General features: G+C 48.8%; 1 protein-coding gene across 3 annotated transcripts in view; it reads left to right on the top strand.

The window, feature by feature from the left end:
• Positions 1–23,033, top strand: part of gchfr (GTP cyclohydrolase I feedback regulator) — a 49,232-nt gene that overhangs the window by 18,639 nt on the left and 7,560 nt on the right. For all 3 annotated transcript variants that reach the window (XM_072486363.1, XM_072486354.1, XM_072486371.1), the window contains one exon: positions 13,635–13,729. In XM_072486363.1, the coding sequence (XP_072342464.1) occupies positions 13,635–13,729 (95 nt within the window). The remainder of the gene's footprint in view (positions 1–13,634; positions 13,730–23,033) is intronic.

Raw genomic sequence — 23,033 nt, forward strand, 5'->3', positions numbered from 1 at the left:
CCTCAATGTGAAGACAGGACTTTGTCTCCACAAAGACTGTGCGGCAGTCACGTCTACCAATACTGTCATGGACAGATGCACCTGTAGCAGGCAGATTGGTGAGGATGAGGTCAAGTATGTTTTTGTTGGTTCCCTCACCACCTGCTGCAGTCCCAGTCTAGCAGCTCTGTCCTTTAGGACCCAGCCAGCTCTGTCTGTGGTGGTACTACCGAGTCACTCTTGGTGATGGACATTGAAGTTCCCCACCCAGAGCATATTCTGCGCACATGCTACCCTCGGTGCTTCCTCCAAGTGGTGTTCAACATGGAGGAGTACTGATTCATCTGCTAACGGTGGCCGGTACGTGGTAATCAGCAGGAGATTTCCTTGCCCATGTTTAACTTGAAGCCATGAGACTTCATGGGGTCCAGAGTGGATGTTGAGGACTCCCAGGGCAACTCCCTTCCGACTGTATACCACTCTGCCGCCACCTCTCTGGGTCTGTCCTGCCGGTGAGACAGGACATACCCAGGAATGGTGATAGTGCTATCTGGGACATTCTCTGTAAGGTATGATTCTGTGAGTATGACTATGTCAGGCTGTTGCTTAACCAGTCTCGGAGACAGCTCTCCCAACTTAGGCACAAGCCCCCAGATGTTAGTAAGGAGGACTTTGAAGGGTCGACAGGGCTGGATTTGCCATTGTCATTTCCGGTACCTGGTTCGATGCCGTGTGGTCCGTCCGGTTTCATTCCTTTTTTGTGTTTTCGTAGCTGTTGAATACAACTGAGCGGCTTGCTGGGGCATTTGAGAGTTAACTGGTTCTGGAGTCACATGTAGGCCAGACCAGGTAAGGATGGCAGATTTCCTTCCCCAAAGGACAGTAATGAACCAGATGATTTTTATAACGATCGACAATGGTTTCATAGTCACCATTAGATTTTTAATTCCAGATATTTTATTGAGCTTAAATTCCATCACCTACCGTGGTGGGATTTGAACCTGGGTCCCCAGATCAGGGTCTCTGGATCACTAGTCCAACAACAATAACACTCTGCCACTCCCCATGTATTATATAATCCTAATTATTAAGTGTGAGTGAACATACATAATTTTTGTACAAATGTATTTTTTGATTGATGTATGTTAATTATTTCAGATAACAGGGAAACATATCATTGACCTATATTTTCTGTGCTCAGAGAGCTAACAAGTCATCTAGTGATAGCTCGGCTCTCTTGCTCTTGCTTGTGTCATCTGGTCAGTTGGAGAGTGAAGTACGCAAGAGTTGAATAACAACCAGTGAAACTCCCACAACAGTTATGTGGTTGATTTTCAAATCTTTGTTCATGTTAATCGTTTAATAACCTCAAGTGGCAGGATTGGGCAGCATGGTAGCATAGTGGTTAGCACAATTGCTTCCCAGCTCCAGGGTCCCAGGTTCGATTCCCAGCTTGGCTCACTGTCTGTGCGGAGTCTGCACGTTCTCCCTGTGTGTGCGTGGGTTTCCTCCGGGTGCTCCGGTTCCTACCACAGTCCAAAGATGTGCAGGTTAGGTGGATTGGCCATGCTGAATTGCCCTTAGTGTCCAAAATTGCCATTAGTGTTGGGTGGGGTTATTGGGTTATGGGGATAGGGTGGGGGTGTGGGCTTGGGTAGGGTGCTCTTTCCAAGAGCCGGTGCAGACTCGATGGACCGAATGGCCTCCTTCTGCACTGTAAATTCTATGATTTAGTTCCACCATGTGGGAGGGCCGGCACAGCTGCGGCTCATGGAGAATGACATTGATACATGGAACAACTAACAAGTAACACTTGATGAACAGATCATTTCTACGACGACAAAGTTCTGGACATGATAACACATTCTTAGGCTAATCCTCCATTTCTGTTGAGGAACCTGCAAGAGGTGATACCGTGTGTTTTTGTTTTGTGAAAATGAGCTGATATCGGTTTATATTGGTACCAATATGGAACGGTGACGTTTCCTTGTTGTTTAATGGTTAGTGTGATATGTGGAATGTTACGTAGTTGATTTTCAAACCTTTGTTAACGTTGACCGTTTTTGCTAATAAAATATTATTCAAGTGGCCTCTCGTGGTCTCAGACAATGATTATTGCATCGCGTTTAAATCAAAATTTGAAGCCCGAACACTTTGCCTGAACACGAAGTGTCAGCACGACAGAGGCAGCATCTACCAATGAAACACTCGAGCTGGGTTTCAGCACTGGGGATATCGTCACAACGAAAGGGTGAGTGTGTGGATCAGGGGTGGAAACATGAGCAAGGTCTCCCTAATGTTTATAAGTTTATAAAATTATTAGGGGTATAGATAGGGTGAACACTTGGAGGCTTTTTCCCAGGGTGGAATTTAAAATTACAAGTTCAAGGGGGGGGGGAAAGAGAGAGAGAGAGAGAGAGAGAGAGGGAGACACCGGCTCAGTGGAGATGTGCGGGGAAAGGTTTTTTTACTCAGAGGGTGGTGGTGGCCTGGAATGCACTGCCAAGTGAGGTGGTTGAGGCAAATATGTTAGCGACCTTTAAGACTTATCTGGATAGGCACATGAGCATATGGGATATAGAAGAATACAGGCGGTTGGGCTAGATGGGACTCGTGATCGGCACAGGTTTGGAGGGCTGAAGGGCCTGTTCCTGTGCTGTATTGTTCTTTGTTCTTTATTTCTTTGTTCTCGGCAGGTGTCTGGGGTCTCGGGGCTCCTGATGTGACCGGGGGTGAGTGTACAGCTCAATGGCATTCTGAGAGAGGGAAGGTGGGACACGTAAGGGTGGGGGAGGCTTGAGGAATTTGAGGGCCCTGGGGTGGAAGCCCTATCTGATTTCTCTACTTCTCCAATTCCTTACAGGTATAACAATATGGCTGCAATGCTGGTGGAAGCCCAGGCGGGCAGATGCTGGAGAAGGCGGCAGGAGCGTCGACGCAGGCTGGAGGCGGCATCCCATGTGCAAGGTCCTGAAGACCCGGCCGCCCATCAGGCCGAGGAGGAACCTAGAGGGAGACGCCAGCGAGGGCCCAAAGTGTATAGGCATCATTGGTCTTCTGAGGAGATGATAACACTTTTAATTAGTTCTCACAAGTATGCTTACATTAACACTGCAATGACAAATGGCGTGTGCCGCAGGAGACGTCCTCGCAACAAAGAGACAGTCCTCGCGGACTTGATACCTTGTCAATGAGGAGGACACCCACTCCCGGTGGCTATGAAGGTCACCGCAGCCCTGAACATTTATGCAACAAGCTACTGCTCACAAGTTTGCCCGTGCAGCAGACTGTATCAATTTGAGCTGAACCAAACCCAACAAGGTGCCCCAGGTTAAGGAGTACTTGATGGCCCGCTTGTCGCCTTGCACGCGCTGGGATATCAGGGAATGCCCTTCATTATCAGGATGGGGCTCCACTCCCTGAATGTTTAACTTGTCTGTGACCACCACCTCTGGATCATGCACTTGTGTGAACGCTTCCCAGGGAGCCTGTATGATTGCTGCATTCTGGGACACTGAGGTCCCCAGAATCTTCGAGGACCACCCCAGGGTGACAGATTGGCTCTTGGGGGACAAGGGTACCTGCTGAAGTCCTGACTGATGCCGCCAGTGTGGAGGCTGCAGACCTCGAGGCAGAGACCCAATATAACGAGATGCATGTTGCCATCTGTGCTGTCAATGAGCTGTGCATCGGACTGCTGAAAATGTAGTTCTGATGCTTGGACTGCCTGGTAGTGCACTGCTGTACCCCCCTGCCCCCAGAGGGTCTCCCATTTTGCAGTGGTCTCCTGTGCCCTCCACAACCTGGCACAACAGCATTGCGACATGCTGGAGAAGGCACGACATGTGGCCATATTTGAGGAGGAGGAGCCGAACCAGGAGGGATGGTTGAGGAGTCGCAGGAGGAGCTGGATGATGGAGGACAGGCATCAGCAAGGGTCCGGCATTCCCGGAAGACCATCCTCCACCCCCGACCACCCTGGCAATGTCCACCTGCGTATGGGACATGTCCCTCAGTGATGTATGATCAATTGCAAAGAGACGAGAGTTGAATACAACTGAGGCTTTATTACTCTAAGATGTGTGGCCTCCTACAGCAGCTGGTGAAATGGCTGCTGTATAGGGAGCATACATATTTATACTTTGCCTACTGGGTGGAGCCAGCAGGCAGGGACTACCCCGTACCTGTAGTACAGGGTCGTACCACACAACAGTGGTGATTACCACATTCACCCCCTGTTAAAATTGAGTCCGGCAGGGGTGGTGGAGAACTATATACAGAGCAAGTTTAATATATAGAAATGAAAAAAAAAAAAAAAATCTCTTTCTGAAGTCCAGTACAAGGTGGTTTGATAGTCCTGAACCAATTATAGCTTTAGCCGGTCCGGGGCCTTGATGTGGCGTTGGGAGCGACACAGTGGTGGCGGCGATTCCAACGTTGGTCTGGTCCTCGGTGACTCCGGGAGCGTGCCAAAATCCTCTTCATCCTCGGGCGTGGGCAGGGGGAGGACGGATGGTCCTGGAGGGGTTGCTGCTGGGTGCGCCGGGGGAGGGGGGGGGGGGGGGGTGGAGGCGGGCCGGAGGGGTTTGTGTGTGTGGAACCTGCTGGTGCCAGGTCCCTGAGGGAGACATTATCCTGGCGGCCGTCGGGGTATGCTACGTAGGCATACTGGGGGTTAGTGTGGAGTAACTGCACCCTTTGCTGTATCGTTCTATGTTCTATGTTCAACCAACGGGTCCGCCTTGTGGAGTCGGACGTGCCTACGGAGGAGTATGGGTCCTGGAGCTGAGAGCCAAGTCAGGAGCGACACCCCGGATGTGGACTTCCTGGGAAACGCAAAGAGATGTTCATGGGGTGTGTGGTTAGTGGCGGTGCATAGTAGTGACCGAATGGAGTGCAGTGCATCGGGGAGGACCTCCTGCTAGCGGGAGGCCGGGAGATTTCTGGACCGTAGTGCCAGTTGGACGGCCCTCCAGACTGTCCAGTTCTCCATCTCCACCTGCCTGTTTCCCCGGGGGTTATAGCTGGTCGTCCTGCTGGAGGTGATACCCCTGCTGAGCAGGAACTGATGCAGCTCATCACTCATGAATGAGGATCCCCTGTCACTGTGGATGTAGGTGGGGAAGCCATACAGAGCGAAGATCGTGTTGAGGGCTTTGATGACGGTGGCAGACGTCATGTCGGGGCATGGGATGGCGAAGGGGAATCTGGAGTATTCATCGATCACACTGAGGAAATACGTGTTATGGTCGGTGGAGGGGAGGGGCCCTTTGAAATCTCACGCTGAGGTGTTCAAAGAGGCGGGAGGCCTTCACCAGGCGCGTGCGGTCCGGCTGGTAGAAGTGCGGTTTGCACTTCGCACAGACCTGGCAGTCCCTGGTGATTGCCCTGACTTCCTCGACGGAGTAGGGCAGATTGCGGGCCTTTATGCAATGGTACAACCGTGTGACAAAGGTTGTCGTGCAGGGTCCGGAGTTGGTCTACTTGTGCGCTGGCACATGTACCTCGGGATAGGGCATCTGGGGGCTCGTTGAGCTTGCCGGGACGATACAAAATCTTGTCGTTGTAGGTGGAGAGCACGATCCTCCACCTCAAGATTTTATCATTTTTGATCTTACCCCGCTGTGTGTTGTTAAACATGAAAGCTACCGACCGTTGGTCAGTGAGGAGAGTGAATCTCCTGCCCGCCAGGTAATGCCTCCAATGCCACACAGCTTCAACAATGGCTTGGGCCTCTTTTTCGATGGAGGAGTGCCGAATTTCGGAGGCATGAAGGGTTCATGAAAAGAATGCCACGGGCCTGCCTGCCTGATTGAGCGTGGCGGCTAGGGCGACGTCTGATGCATCGCTTTCCACTTGAAAGGGCAGCGTCTCGTCTACTGCATGTATCGCAGCCTTGGCGATATCAGCTCTAATACGGTTGAAGGCATGTTGAGCCTCGGCTGTCAGGGGGAAAAGGGTGGACTGGATGAGTGGGCGGGCCTTGTCCGCATAGTTTGGAACCCACTGGGCGTAGTATGAAAAGAACCCCAGGCAGCGTTTGAGGGCTTTGGGGCAAGGGGGAGCTCCATGAGGGGGCGCATGCGGTCGGGATCGGGCCCCAGAACTCCGTTCTGGACCACATAGCCGAGGATGGCTAAGCGGTTCGTGCTGAATAGGCACTTCTCCTTGTTATCGGTGAGGTTTAGGAGAGTGGCGGTGTGGAGAAATTTGGCAAGGTTGGCATCGTGGTCCTGCCGATCATGACCGCAGATGGTGACATTGTCTAGGTATGCGAAGGTGGCCCGCAACCCGTACCGGTCGACCATTCGGTCCATCGCACTTTGGAAGACCGAGACCCCGTTGGTGACGCCGAAGGGAACCCTGAGAAAATGGTAGAGACGGCCATCTGCCTCGAAGGCAGTGTATGGGCGGTCCGCCTTACGGATGGGGAGCTGGTGGTAGGCGGATTTGAGGTCTACAGTTGAGAAGACCCGGTACTGTGCAATCTGATTGACCATATCAGATATGGGTGGGAGGGGGTAAGCGTCGAGCTGCATGTACTTATTGATGGTTTGGCTGTAGTCCACGACCATTCTGTGTTTCTCCCCAGTTTTCATCACTACCACTTGGGCTCTCCAGGGGCTGTTGCTGGCCTCGATGATGCCTTCCCGAAGCTGCCGCTGGACCTCAGACCTGATGAAGGTCCTGTCCTGGGTGCTGTACTGTCTGCTCCTGGTGGCGACAGGTTTGCAATCTGGGGTTAGGTTTGCGAATAGGGAAGGTGGGTCAACCTTTAGGGTCGCGAGGCCGCACACAGTAAGGGGTGGTGGGGGCCCGCCGAATTTCAAGGTTAGGCTCTGGAGGTTACACTTGGAAGTCCAGGCCGAGTAGCAGGGCAACGCAGAGTTTGGGGAGGACGTAGAGGCGGAAGCCGCTGAATTCTACGCCCTGGACCGTGAGTGTGACTATACAGTACCCCCGGAGTGGGATCCGGAGGCCAGGGTGATTCTTTGATTGGCGGGGTGTACCGCAAGGGGGCAGCGCCTTACCGTATCTGGATGGATGAAGCTTTCGGTGCTCCCGGAGTCCAGCAGGCAAGAGGTCTTGTGCCCGTTGATTTTCACGCTTGTTGAGGCGGTGGCTAGGTTGTGCGGGCGAGACTGGTCGATCGTGACTGAGGCGAGTTGTGGCTGGTCGTCGCTGGTGTTGAACGATGGGGTGCCCGGGGGGCACGGGTCCTGGAACAATGGTGGTGCTCATGTGCAGTGGGGAAGATAAGATGGCGGCGCCTGATGATCTTGGGGTGGACAAGATGGCGGCGCCCACGGGCCGCACGTGGCGGGGGTTGAAAAAGATGGCGGCGCTCATGGGCCGCACGTGGTCCGAGAAGGGGAAGATGGCGGTTCCCACTGGCCGCGCGTGGTCTGAGGGGGAGAAGATGGCGGCACCCACTGGCTGTGTGTGGTGTGAGGGGGAGAAGATGGCGGCGCCCACTGGCCACGTGTGGTCCGGGGAGGTGAAGATGGCGGCGCCCATTGTCCGTACGCGAGGGGGGTCGGGGCAATAGCACCGACTGAGCGAGCCTGGCACACGGCAGCAAAGTGCCCCTTCTTGCCGCAGGCCTTGCAAAGGGCGGTGCGGGCCAGGCAGCGTTGACGGGGGTGTTTCTGTTGCCCGCAGAAACCCCAGCCCCTGGGGTTAGCTGGCTGGCGGGTGGCACAGGCGTATTGGCTGAGTGAGGCCCCCGGTGGGGCGGCCGTCTGCGGAGTCCACGATGTGTAGGAGGGGTGGGCCGCGCGGCTGGGGGTGTAGGTCTGAATATTGCGCGAGGCGACCGTCATCGATAGCGCCAGTTTTTTTGTTGCTGCGAGGTCGAGTGTGGCCCCCTCTAAAAGTCGCTGGCGTATGAGGTCTGACCCTATCCCCGTAGTGAAGGCATCCAGCATGAGGAGGTTCGAATGTTCCGTGGCCGTGACGACCTGACAGTCACAGTCTCTGACCAGGGGAATTAAAGCACGCCAGAAATCTTCTACGGACTCAGCGAGTTGACTGTGAGTAGAGAGTCCGTGTCTGGCGAAGAGCGTGTTCGTCTGCTGGGCGTAATTCTCTTTCAGTAGCGCCATGGCTTTGTCGTAGTTCATCGCGTCCTGGATAAGAGGAAAGACGTTGGAGCTCAGCTGCGAGTAATGTATCTGGATCTTCTGAGCTTCCGGGATTGGGTCTGGTGCAGACCTGATGTACGCCTTGAAACAAGCTAGCCAGTGTTGAAAGTCCTTTTGGCGTCGCTTGATTGCAGATCCAGCTGCAGGCGATCCGGCTTGATGCGGAGGTCCAACTTCTGAAAATCTTCGAGTAATAAATTGATGCACGATCAATTGCACAGAGACGAGAATTGAATACAACTGAAGCTTTATTACTCTAAGGTGTGTGGCTTCCTACAGCAGCTGGCGAAATGGCTGCTGTATAGGGAGCACACATATTTATACACCGCCTACTGGGTGGAGCCAGCAGGCAGGGATTACCCCCGTACCTGTAGTACAGGATCTTACCACACATCTTCTAATATGTACAACAGTGGTGATTACCACACTCAGCGACTGGGACATGGTGTTGAGACCCTCAGCTAGGGTGGTCACAGCCTGAGCCATGCCTTGGACACCACTTGGACAGCAAGATGCTGACGTTGTGCTCCAGGCTTTCCACTGTGGTTGCCACCCTAGCAGTGTTGGACTCCGTGCCACACATTGTCGGCATCATCTCCTGAGCTTGTAGCATTTGGGACGGCTCCAATCGACTATGCAATCGTTGGAATGTTGCTGACATCCCCTCCTGAAGCTCCAGCTGTGTTCGAGCATCTGCATCAGCTCTGGGAGAACCTTGTCTAGAGGCCCAGCATCTGACTGGGACCCACCTGAGACCTGGGATCCAGCAGACCTCCGACTGTTGACTACCTTGGACGTTGCTGCCTCCACCTTGTGTGCATCAGCAGCTGTGTGGTGCTCACCACAGAAGCCTGTCCACTAGTATTGCCCATCGAAGTGTGAGTCCCTGTGTTAGGTGAAGGTGGGGTCATAGCTGTGACACGTCGATGGTGGTCTCCTCTGAGCTATCCTCTGGGATGGTCTCTTGGGTAGCGACTCCGGATTGCCCGGCCCCATCAGATGGATATCATGCGAGAAAAAGGACATGTGATCAATGAGAGGGAAGGATAATTTTGTCTGACATGAACAACTCACTTTAGACAGGTCCTCTGGAAGAAGGGGCAGTGGATCCTCACCTCTCTGGTGCAGGCCAACCTTGCTGTCGGTGACTGGTCTCTCCTCGGTCAACCCTGCATTTCCAGGACCCATTCTTCATAGAGGGTGAGGACTCTGATCTCTGGTACTCCCCCCCCCCCCCCCCCCCCAGCTCACCCCCTTATGGGCTCTCTTCTCCTGCTGGGACAAAGAGAGGGCATTGTGAGCCACATGCTTGGTGGATCGGGGGGGTCTAGTGCAGGAGGCGTGTGTAGCACTGCAACTGGAGTTATGCTGATGGGTGCCAGGGTTTCTGAGGAACAAGCACAAAGATCGAATACGGGGAGGGTGCGAGGTGTCAGCCAGTGATTTGTGGGAGGTAGTGGCGGTTGGGAATTAAGGTGGGAAGGGGGCTTGAGAATTTGAGGGATGGGAAGCGGAACAGATGCCAGGAGGGAGGTGGTAACTTACCCTTGCAGCTGGTTGGAGGTCTTTGGTCTTCTTCTGACGTTGTACTCCGGTCCTCCTGGTTATGCTGCTCGTGCTGACAGCCGCTGCCAGTGCCTCCCAGGTGGATTTGGTGACCCTGCTGGTGCTCCGACCGCCTCAGGGGAACATGACACCCACCTCGCATCCACAGCATCGAGAACCATGGCCAGTTCAGCATCCGCAAAGCGAGGAGCAGGTCTGCACATTGCTTATGTGTTGACTGAATGAGTAGTAAATTTGCAGACGATACTAAAGTCGGTGGTGTTGTCGATTAGTGTGGAAGGATGTAGCAGGTTACAGAGGGATATAGATAAGCTGCAGAGCTGGGCTGAGAGGTGGCAAATGGAGTTTAATGTAGAGAAGTGTGAGGTGATTCACTTTGGAAGGAATAACAGGAATGCGGAATATTTGGCTAATGGTAAAGTTCTTGAAAGTGTGGATGAGCAGAGGGATCTAGGTGTCCATGTACATAGATCCCTGAAAGTTGCCACCCAGGTTGATAGGGTTGTGAAGAAGGCCTATGGAGTGTTGGCCTTTATTGGTAGAGGGATTGAGTTCCGGAGTCGGGAGGTCATGTTGCAGCTGTACAGAACTCTGGTACGGCCGCATTTGGAGTATTGCGTACAGTTCTGGTCACCGCATTATAGGAAGGACGTGGAGGCTTTGGAGCGGGTGCAGAGGAGATTTACCAGGATGTTGCCTGGTATGGAGGGAAAATCTTATGAGGAAAGGCTGATGGACTTGAGGTTGTTTTCGTTGGAGAGAAAAAGGTTAAGAGGAGACTTAATAGAGGCATACAAAATGATCAGGGGGTTGGATAGGGTGGACAGTGAGAGCCTTCTCCCGCGGATGGATATGTTTGGCACGAGGGGACATAACTTTAAACTGAGGGGTAATAGATATAGGACAGAGGTCAGAGGTAGGTTCTTTACGCAAAGAGTAGTGAGGCCGTGGAATGCCCTACCTGCTACAGTAGTGAACTCGCCAACATTGAGGGCATTTAAAAGTTTATTGGATAAACATATGGATGATAATGGCATAGTGTAGGTTAGATGGCTTTTGTTTCGGTGCAACATCGTGGGCCGAAGGGCCTGTACTGCGCTGTATTGTTCTATGTTCTATGAGGGAGCGTTTAAAAGCAGCTTCCCCTTGTTAGCGACGCAATGCTGAGGGGCAAGTCAGGCGAATCAGACGGCGAGACAGCAAGTCATGGCGAGAAGCTCGTGGAGGCTCATTTCCGGCAGTAAGTGCCGTTAAATACAGACCGTGACCTTGTCAATGCGGCCATCGAGAAACACCTGGCCAATCACATCCAAAATGACACTTAGAAATGTTTCGTTAAATTGCACCCTAGATTGAGAACACTTTTATAACCGCTCACAACTTTTGACAGCAGACCTTCAACAGCGGCATAATTGTATTCGACCACAATCTGTAACCACATGGCCTGGCGTATTCCTCACTCTACCGTTACCATCAAACCAAGGGATCTACTCTGGTTTGATGTAGAGTCAGAGAATCCAGCCCGAGGTAGGCAGAAAGCGGATAATTATAGGCCAGTGACATTAACTTTGGTAGTAGGGAAGATGCTGGAATCTAGCATCAAGGAAGAAATAGCGAGGCATCTGGATGGAAATTGTCCAATTGGGCAGACTCCGCATGGGTTCATAAAGGGCAGGTCATGCCGAACTAATTTAGTGCAATTGTTTGAGGACATTACCAGTGCGGTAGATAACGGGGAGCCAATGGATGTGGTATATCTGGATTTCCAGAAAGCCTTTGACAAGGTGCCACACAAAAAGTTGCTGCTTAAGATAAAGATGCATGGCATTAAGGGGAAAGTAATAGCATGGATAGAGGATTGGTTAATTAATAGAAAGCAAAGAGTGGGGATTAATGGGTGTTTCTCTGGTTGGCAATCAGTAGCTAGTGGTGTCCCTCAGGGATCAGTGTTGGGCCCACAATTGTTCACAATTTACATAGATGATTTGGAGTTGGGGACCAAGGGCAATGTGTCCAAGTTTGCAGATGATACTAAGATGAATGGTAAAGCAAAAAATGCAGAGGATACTGGAAGTCTGCAGAGGGATTTGGATAGGCTAAGTGAATGGGCTAGGGTCTGGCAGATGGAATACAATGTTGACAAATGAGGTTATCCATTTTGGTAGGAATAACAGCAAAAGGGATTATTATTTAAATGATAAAATATTAAAACATGCTGGTGTGCAGAGAGACCTGGGTGTGCTAGTGCATGAGTCGCAAAAAGTTGGTTTACAGGTGCAACAGGTGATTAAGAAGGCAAATGGAGTTTTGTCCTTCATTGCTAGAGGGATGGAGTTTAAGACTAGGGAAGTTATGCTGCAATTGTATGGAGGCTGGTTTAGCACACTGGGCTAAATCACTGGCTTTTAAAGCAGACCAAGGCACGCCAGCAGCACGGTTCAATTTCCGTACCAGCCTTCCCGAACAGGCGCAGGAATGTGGCGACTAGGGGCTTTTCACAGTAACTTCGTTTGAAGCCTACTTGTGACAATAAGCGATTTTCATTTCATTTCATTTCATATATCGAGCATCTACAGCATTTTGCTTTTACTTGGAACTATATCGCTGTTCTGTCACAAACCTGTAACTCCCTGACAACACTGTCGCTGTATCTACAACAGATAGGTCTCAGCAGTTCAAGAAGATGGCACACGACCACCTTCTGAACAGCAATTAAGAATGGCAGCAAATGGCACTCATACCAAGCAAGAATAAAATAAATGTTTGATTTGATAATTGGGTTGATTCCTATTGCACGGTTTTCCGTGTTGGAGCACCCATGGTTTAGTTGATTGGTTATCTGTAGATCGGGCATGAAACAAACAGGTGAAAATCCTTTGTACCATTTAATGTATAAGTAACTGTATTTTGCCCTGTGTTTCTGTGTGTATGTGGATCTGTGTGCACCTGCGGGAGTGTTTGTTACTGCACGTTTGTGTGGCCTGTATTATTGGGATGGCGGTATCTTGTTTCCCCCTATCTGTAGAGTCAGTGGGGAATACATCCCCTTCAACTCCGAGTACCCTGCAATTGTTTCCCCGTACAAATGAGCATTCAGTCGCTGCAGGCAGGACTGCCACCACTCACTCAGGAGGAAGTCAAGTTGTAAACAAGCCTGACACATCACAGGCAAAATTGTGCCTCGCTGGATCCATGAGGATATGATAACTCTATTACTCTTCCTCAATGGAAGCAGGGTTTACCCACAATCCTCAGTATGAGTGAAACCATTCTATAGACACCACAGAGGACAACTGATCCACTCCCATCCAAGTGTTATTCATCTGTTGTCTACAATGATTGTAGGAGAAGCATGTTGAATCCGAGACTTTTAGGCACAGAAGGAGGCCATTCATCCTTCTTTGCCTTTGCCAGCTGTCCATTTAGTTCCTTTTCTCTGCCCTTGCCCAATTCTTTTTTATATTTGTCACTTCTCTTTTTAAAGCACTTTGGAGTTCTGCTTCTATCACTGTCTCTGGTTGGGAATTTGGATATCTGAATAGAATTTTAAAAAGAATCTCCTAACTTCTCATTACATTCTTTGGTAATGACGACTTTATCTCCCCCTAGTTATTGCAATGTGATGGTTGGACACCTAGATGTCACTGGCTCAGTAAAGGGATGTTGAAATATGGCTGTTGCTTTCACAAGATGGAATATCGACTGTCAGCTGCCAAAGTGTAGGGATGGGAGCATCTGGATTGTTTGCTTTACATAGATATGTGGGTGCCAGTGCAAGTGGCTGAAACATTTTGCACTGCGTAGAGGCGGTGTTGTGTTTTGGTTTGTAGGTTGACCAGTATAAGCTACACCCATCATTGAACGTGGCTGAAATCTTGGCGAGATGAGAGAAAATGAACCCAGTCGCAAAATGTTTAATAAGTAATCAGGGTTTCCCTTTTACAGGAAACTGGGCCCACGATTGTGGGAGACGAGCATTCAGACGAGGAGCTTATGAGATATCTTGGAGCTGAGAAAACCACTGCATTAGGAAATAACTTGTAAGTAGGGTGCATCAGAAAATCACAAAACAGGGCATTTATATGTATCCTCTGCTTATGGTTTTTTAATATATTTTATCCCCAGGTTTTGACTTTTTCCAGACCTCAACTACGAGCTGGTTTACTGCTAAATTCTGCTAATGGCCAAGCTCCGCAGAGGCTGACATGAGAGAGGCTGTTGTAGGTGATTTATTTTCCCTTTCTCTGGAGAGGAGGCTGTATCAGGCCTTTGCTCTCTACCACACCATAATTTTTCACGGGAGATAATATCTTGCCCCTTCACTACGTGGCACTAATCCACTAATTCCTCCGTATTCTCTGTGCCTGCTTGCTGCCCAGTTAATTATAAAGAAGATCTTTTAGGTACTGTGCTACTTCCCAGAGTTGCTAGCAGCAGCACAATGTTCGGTGTGAGACTTAGACAAGACAAATTGTAAATCATTAATCATAGAATCCCTAAAGTGTAGAAGGAGGCAAATTTGCCCATCGAGTCTGCACCAACGCTCTGAAAGAGCACCCTACCTCAGTCCAGTCCCTGCCTATCCACATAACCTCACCTAATCTCCATGACCAATCCACCTAACCTGCACATCTTTGGACTGTGGGAGCAAACCAGGGCACCCGGAGGAAACCCACACAGACATGGGGAGAACGTGCAAACTCCACACAGTCACCCAAGGCTGGAATTAAACCTGGGTGTCTGGTGCTGTGAGGCAGCAATGCTAACCACACTGCCATCAAAATCCTTGTTTAACATTTCCTGTTTGTTTCTGTGAGTGAGATTTACCCATAATTGATGATTTTAAACTGGTACTGGAGTAGCTCCTGTCTGCCATGGGCTAATGTAGTCAATTAAACTAGTTGGTGTTGCTGGACTGACCCTATTTTAATAATCATTGATTTAAGCCATCCTGCTCCTGCAAACAGCACCCTCCTCTCCTCTGAACTTCAAATACACTTCCACTCGTCTTTCTGTGGATGTTACACCAGTTTTGCCTCAGCCTCAGAGACAGACTGGATTGCAGAAGATACTGATACCCAAATAGATGTGATGGCAGAAAACTAACAGGTAGGGAATGTGAGGGAAATGGGTTGGAAAAAGGAAGATAAATGAAAGGGACAGGAGTCCACCCCTCCCCCCACCCCACTCTGTCTATGAATGACATTTCTATACTTTTGAGCTATTTCCAGCTGATACTCCAGTGCAGCACTGAGGGAGAGCCGCACTGTCAGAGCTGCCCTCTTTCAGATTAGACACTAAATTGAGGCCCCATCTGCCTGCTCAAGCGGATGTAAAAGATCCCGTGGTACCTTTCTGGAAAAGAGCACGGGTGTTATTTCAGGTGTCCTGGCCAATATTTAGCCCTCAATCAACATCGCAAGGACAGATTATCTGGTCATTATCACAATGCTGTTTGTGGGAGCTGTCTGTGCACATATTGTCTGCTGTGTTTCCTGCATTACAAGTGATTGTACTTCAAAAAGTATTTAATTGGCTATAAAAAGCTTTGTGATAGAACATAGAACATTACAGCGCAGTACAGGCCCTTCGGCCCTCGATGTTGCGCCGACCTGTGAAACCACTCTAAAGCCCATCTACACTATTCCCTTATCGTCCATATGTCTATCCAATGACCATTTGATTGCCCTTAGTGTTGGTGAGTCCACTACTGTTGCAGGCAGGCATTCCACGCCCTTACTACTCTCTAAGAAAAGAACCTACCTCTGACAACTGTCCTATATCTATCTCCCCTCAATTTAAAGCTCTGTCCCCTCGTGCTAGACATCACCATCCGAGGTAAAAGGCTCTCACTGTCCACCCTATCCAATCCTCTGATCATCTTGTATGCCTCAATTAAGTCACCTCTTAACCTTCTTCTCTCTAACGAAAACAGCCTCAAGTCCCTCAGCCTTTCCTCATAAGATCTTCCCTCCATACCAGGCAACATTCTGGTAAATCTCTGCACCCTTTCCAATGCTTCCACATCCTTCCTATAATGCGGTGACTAGAATTGCACACAATACTCCAAATGCGGCCGCACCAGAGTTTTGTACAGCTGCAACATGACCTCATGGCTCCGAAACTCAATCCCTCTACCAATAAAAGCGAACACACCATACGCCTTCTTAACAACCCTCTCAACCTGGGTGGCAACTTTCCGGGATCTATGTACATGGACACCGAGATCTCTCTGCTCATCCACACTGCCAAGAATCTTACAATTAGCCCAGTACTCTGTCTTCCTGTTATTCCTTCCAAAATGAATCACCTCACACTTTTCTGCATTAAACTCCATTTGCCACCTCTCAGCCAAGCGCTGCAGCTTATCTATGTCCCTCTGTAGCTTGTAACATCCTTCCGCACTGTCCACAACTCCACCGACTTTAGTGTCATCTGCAAATTTACTCACCCATCCTTCTACGCCCTCCTCCAGGTCATTTATAAAAATGACAAACCGTAGTGGCCCCAAAACAGATCCGTGTGGTACACCACTAGTAACTGGACTCCAGTCTGAACATTTCCCATCAACCACCACCCTTTGTCTTCTTCCAGCCAGCCAATTTCTGATCCAAACTGCTAAATCACCCTGAATCCCATGCCTCCGTATTTTCTGCAGAAGCCTACCGTGGGGAACCTTATCAAACGCTTTACTGAAATCCATATACACCACATCAACTGCTTTACCCTCATCCATCTGTTTGGTCACCTTCTCAAAGAACTCAATAAGGTTTGTGAGGCACGACCTACCCTTCACAAAACTGTGTTGACTATCTCTAATCAAATTATTCCTTTCAAATGATTATACATCCTATCTCTTATAAACCTTTCCAAGATTTTGCCCACAACAGAAGTAAGGCTCACTGGTTTATAATTACCGGGGTTGTCTCTACTCCCCTTCTTGAACAAGGGGACAACATTTGCTATCCTCCAGTCTTCTGTCACTATTCCTGTAGACAAAGATGACTTAAAGATCAAAGCCAAAGGCTCAGCAATCTCCTCCCTAGCTTCCCAGAGAATCCTAGGATAAATCCCAACCGGCCCAGGGGACTTATCTATTTTTACACTTTCCAGAATTGCTAACACCTCCTCCTTATGAACCTCAAGCCCTTCTCGTCTAGTAGCCTGAATCTCAGTATTCTCCTCGACAACATTGTCTTTTTCCTGTGTGAATACTGACGAAAAATATTCATTTAGCACCTCTCCTATCTCCTCGGACTCCAAGCACAAGTGCCCACTACTGTCCTTGACTGGCCCTACTCTTACCCTAGTCATTTATTTATTCCTGACATATCTATAGAAACCTTTAGGGTTATCCTTGATCCTACCTGCCAAAGACTTCTCATGTCCCCTCCTGGCTCTTCTTAGCTCTCTCTTTAGGTCCTTCCTAGCTAACTAGTAACTCTCGAGCGCCCTAACTGAACCTTTATGTCTCATCTTTACATAAGCCTCCTTCTTCTTCCTGACAAGTGTTTTGACTGCTTTAGTAAACCACGGTTCCCTTGCTCAACCACTTCCTCCCTGCCTGACAGGTACATACTTATCAAGGACACGCAGTAGCTGTTCCTTGAACAAGCTCCACATTTCCATTGTGCCCATCCCCTGCAGTTTTCCTCTCCATCCGATGCATCCTAAGTCTTGCCTCATCACATCATAATTGCCTTTCCCCCAGATGTAACTCTTGCCCTGCGGTATATACCTATCCCTTTCCATCACTAAAGTAAACTTAATCGAATTGTGGTCACTATCACCAAAGTGCTCACCTACCTCCAAATCTAACACCTGTCCTGGTTCATTACCCAGTACCAAATCCAATATGGCCTCGCCTCTCGTTGGCCTATCTACATACTGTGTAAGGAAACCCTCCTGCACACATTGGACAAAAACAGACCCATCTAAAGTACTCAAACTATAGCGTTTCCAGTCAATATTTGGAAAGTTAAAGTCCCCATAACAACTACCCTGTTGCTTTCGCTCCTATCCAAAATCATCTTTGCAATCCTTTCCTCTACATCTCTGGAACTTTTCGGAGGCCTATAGAAAACCCCTAACAGGGCGACCTCTCCTTTCCTGTTTCTAACCTCAGCCCATACTACCTTAGTAGACGAATCCTCATCAAACATCCTTTCTGCCACCGTAATACTGTCCTTAACTAACAATGCCACCCCTCCCCCTCTTTTATCACCTTCCCTGAGCTTACTGAAATATCTAAACCCCGGCACCTGCAACAACCATTCCTGTCCCTGCTCTATCCATGTCTCCGAAATGGCCACAACATCGAAGTCCCAGGTACCAATCCATGCCACAAGTTCACCCACCTTATTCCGGATGCTCCTGGCATTGAAGAAGACACACTTTAAACCACCTTCCTGCCTGCCAGTACACTCCTGCAACTTTGAAACTTTACTCATGACCTCACTACTCTCAACCTCCTGTATACTGGAGCTACAATTCAGGTTCCCAAACCCCCGCTGAACTAGTTTAAACCCTCTCGAAGAGCATTAGCAAATTTCCCTCCCAGGATATTGGTACCCCTCTGGTCCAGGTGTAGACCATCCCGTTTGTAGAGGTCCGACCGTCCCCAGAATGAGCCCCAATTATCCAGAAATCTGAAACCCTCCCTCCTTCACCATCCCTGTAGCCACGCGTTCAACTCCTCTCTTTCCCTATTCCTCGTCTCGCTATCACGTGGCACGGGTAACAACCCAGAGATAATAACTCTGTTTGTCCTAGATCTAAGTTTCCACCCTAGCTCCCTGAATTCCTGCCTTACATCTCTATCCCTATGTGGACCACGACTTGGGGCTGCTACCCCTCTCCCTTAAGGATCCCGAAAACACGAGTCCGAGACACGATTTCTGATCATGAAAAGCGCTACATAAATACAAGTCTTTTTATCTTTGACTTTTCCCTATAAACTTCAACCCCAACAAAATATTCATATCTTGCTGACATTCATTAAACCAATTATTGCTGGGAGTCTGTTCCACCTGTCCACTGGAGGGTACTACAGTTCATTTATGGCTCCTAAATCCAACCAGTAACAAGTGAAAAGTGATGTGAAAAACGGAACGGATTTCCTGTTAGCAATGTAATTCATAGGATCCCCACAGTGCAGAAGGAGGCCATTCAGCCCATTGCGTCTGCAACGGCCCTCCAAAAGAGCACCCAACCTCGGCCCCTGCCCCCTCTCTATCGCCATAACCCAACCGTTTAGCATAGCTAATCCACCTAACATGCACATCGTTAGACTGTGGGAGGAAACTGGAGCACCCGGAGGAAACCCACGCAGACACGGAGAGAATGTGAAAACTACACACAGTCACCAAGGCTGGACCTGAATCCAAGTCCCTGGAAGGCAGCAGTGCTAACCACTGTGTCACCATGACAACGGTTTGGTTTAAGGAACTCCCAAACTTCCAGAAAGACCCATTACCCGAGCTCAAAAATGAACGAGCCTCGCAGAAACCCTTGCAGCCTGGGATGCGGTTTTTTCCCAAGAAAGGTGTCTCAGCTCAGGCAGGCAGAGCCCCCAGAGGAGGATGTATGAGATTGTCAAACCTTCAATTCAAATTCGCAGGATAGTTAGTTCAGGATTGAAATAAAAACTGAAAATCCTGGAAATACCATACCCCACGAATAAGATTAAATACATTTAATACACGCTGAATATTTCACGAGTTGTAAAAAAATGCTTAATCCCTTGTATTAGTAGAACGATTATCAACTTCAAACACTATAAAAAAAATTTTTTAATTTACATCTTGGATACCGTGGGAGTGCACAGCTCTCACAGTCAATGTTGTGAGCTATCAGCATGCACCTCACTTCACTTGCCCTTGTTTTATCTGTGTATCACTTCAGTCATACCTGTAAGGGAAAAACTACACGGATGGAAATCAGTGGAATGTGCCAACCTAGTGCGCAGGCAACGGTCAACAAAATGTCTCATGGGCTGCACTCAGAAGACAGATGGGCTGGATGTGGCCCTGATGCCGCAGATTTCCCACCGCTTAAGTATAGCATGACAAAATGGTCATCCGTTTCATAGATTTAATAGAATTTACAGTGCTGAAGGAGGCCATTCGGCCTATCGATTCTGCACCGGCCCTTGGAAAGGGCATCCTACCTAAACCCACACTTCCACCGTATCCCCATAACCCAGTAACCCCACCTAACCTTTTTGGAACACTAGGGGTAATTTAACATGGTCGATCCACCTAACCTACACATCTTTGAACTGTGGGAGGAAACCGGAACACCCGGAGGAAACCCACGCAGACACAGAGAGAACGTGCAAACTCCACACAGATAGTGACCCAAGCAGGAATCGAATCTGGGACCCTCGTGCTGTAAAGTAACAGTGCTAACCACTGTGCTACCGTGAGGAAAGAATGTTGGACGTACTTAAACACACAGATACATTAGGCGGAATTTAACTAAATGGGAACAAAGTCCCATAGCAAGCGCGTTTAGCCAGGTGTTTCCTGGCGCTTGCAACGCCAAGAAACACCCTGCTATGTAACGTGGCCCAGTTAGATAGGGGATCCCAGCAGGGAACACCAGGCCGAGGCTGCATATAGCCCTGTTTTCAGCACCGAGGAGCTCCGGTCACCAGAATTCCCCATGTAGTGAGAATTGGAACCACCCCCCGCAAGCAGCCCCAACTCTCAATAAGGGGGTCCAACAACTTGGGCACCCCTCGCCTCCCCAACACCCATCCAGTCCAAAGATGTGCAGTGTAGGTGGATTGGCCACGCTAGATTGCCCCTTAATTGGAAAAAAAATAATTGGGTACACTGAATTTAAAAAAAGTAAAATGAATGCAGCAACCTGCACAGTTCAGTTTAATAACACCATGCGTGCCCATAGAGATGGTGTTGCCATGAGATCCCCTCTAGGCCAGCTCACTAATATCTTCATTGGTTTCCTGGAGACATGCATCTTGGATAGAATGTCCCTGACATATTTCCGAGATATAGATGACATGTTTCATACGTTCATAAGATATAGGAGCAGAATTAGGCCATTCGGCCCATCGAGTCTGCTCTGCCATTCTATCATGGCTGATATGTTCCACATCTACCTACAATGATACAGACCAAGCGCTGGATTGCAAAATCAGCCAGAGCATCTTTCCCAGAACAGATGACCTAAGAGCAGGAGTAGGCAATTTAACCTCCCAAGCCTAAACATCCACAATGTGATCATGGCTGATCCCATCCTCGCCTCAACTCCACTGTCCTGCCCGTTCTCCATAGCCCTTCAACCCATTACCAATTAAAAATCTGTCTTAAATTTACACACTGTCCCTGTATCCACCGCATTCTGGGGGAGTAATTCCACAGATTCACAACTCTTTGGGAGAAGTAATTTTTCCTCAAATCTGTTTTAAATTTGCTACCTCTTATTCTAAGATTCTGACCTCTTGTTTTAGATTCTGACCTCTTGTTTTAGAAAGCCCCGTATGAGGATGCTTCAGCTTCACGTCTACTTTATCCATATCTTTTATATCTCAATTGGATCTCCACTCATTCTTCAAAACTCTAGAGAGTATAGGCCTAAACTGTTCAATCTCTCCTCGTACAACAAACCCCTCATCTCTGGAATCAACCTAGTGAACCTCCTCTGAACAGCCTCCAATGCCACTACACCTTTCCTCAAATAAGGGTACCAAAACTGTGCACAGTACTCCAGGTGCGGTCTTACCAATGCATTGTACAGTTACAGCAACACTTTCTTACCTTTACACTCAATTCCTTTTGCTAGAAATGCCAACATTCCATTTGCTTTCCTTAATATCTGCTGCACCTGTGTGCTCGTTTTCTGTGACTCATGCACAAGGACACCCAGATCCCTCTGCAACAGAGCACCCCGAAGTCTCTCCCCATTTGGATAATAAGTTGCCTTCCCATTTTTTTGACCGAAATGCACAACCTCACAGTTAACCACATTAAACTCCAGCTGCCACATTTTGGCCCATTATCCTAACCTATCTATATCCATTTTTAAGGTTATTTCCTTATTGCAACTTACTGTCCTACCTATTTTTGTGTCATCTGCAAATTTGGCTATAGAAGCTTCTATCCCTGTATCCAAGTCCTTAATATATATTGTATAATAGCTGGTTGCTCAACTTGAATCTGCAGTTGTATGTAAGAATTTCCTTACACACCTTAATGGGCTCCATCCTGTGCTCAGCTTACGTTTGAAATGAATCAGTCAAATGAGCTCTTTCTCCATGTGCTTCTTGAAAAATCTGCCAATGCGTTCTCTTCTACTGTCTACCACAAGCCCACCATCACTGATTAATATTTGCTGGGATTCCTACTGTTCCACACAATATAAGATTGGTCTTATTAGCAACCTGGTAAAAAGGGCCCGAGCCATTTACTCACTGCAAATTTGATGTCGAAATAGGGTGCAAAGCTATCCAGCAGGATAATGGCTACCCCAATCAGATCACTGCTCTTTGTATATCATGCAAACTCATGAATGGGCTGCCACTTTTGATCTTGAAAAGTGCCCAGTCTGCCTCAGATTACCATGGAAGGGAAAGGTGTCTCAAAAATTTGAACTACAGGTGAAGCTAGCCAGTTCATGCTGCTACTATAGAAACATAGAAAATAGGTGCTGGAATAGGCCATTCGGCCCTTCGAGCCTGCACCACCATTCAATATGATCATAGCTGATCATGCAAATTCAGCATCTCATTCCCACTTTCTCTCCATACCCCTTGAACTCTTCAGCCGCAAGGGCCACGTCCAGCTCCCTCTTGAATATATCCATGGAACTGGCCCCAGCAGCTTTGTGTGGTGGAGAATTCCACAAGTTCACAACTCTCTGACATCTCAGTCCTGGGTGGCTTACCCCATATTCTTCGGCTGTGACCCCTAGTTCTAGATGTCCCCAACATCAGGAATATTCTTCCTGCATCTAACCTCTGCAGTCCCATCAGGGTTTTATATGTTTCTATGACATCCCCTCTCATTCTTCTAAACTCAGTGAGTATACGCCCAGTTGATCCAGTCTTTCTTCATTGGTCAGTCCTGCCATCCTGGGAATTAGTCTGGTGAACCTTCGCTGGACACCCTCAATAGCAAGAATGTCCTTCCTTAAACTAGGAGAGCAAAACTGCACACAATACTCAAGTTGTGGCTTCACCAAGGCCCTGAATAACTGCAGCAAGATTCGTTGCACTTCCCCTTTTACTAAACTGCCACCATTCAGACAATAAACTGCCTTCCTGTTTTTGCCATCAAAGTGGATAACCTCACGTTTACGCACATTATATTGCATTTGCCA

This window comes from Scyliorhinus torazame, chromosome 2 (genome assembly GCF_047496885.1).
Source record: "Scyliorhinus torazame isolate Kashiwa2021f chromosome 2, sScyTor2.1, whole genome shotgun sequence".
NCBI classification, from domain to species: domain Eukaryota; kingdom Metazoa; phylum Chordata; class Chondrichthyes; order Carcharhiniformes; family Scyliorhinidae; genus Scyliorhinus; species Scyliorhinus torazame.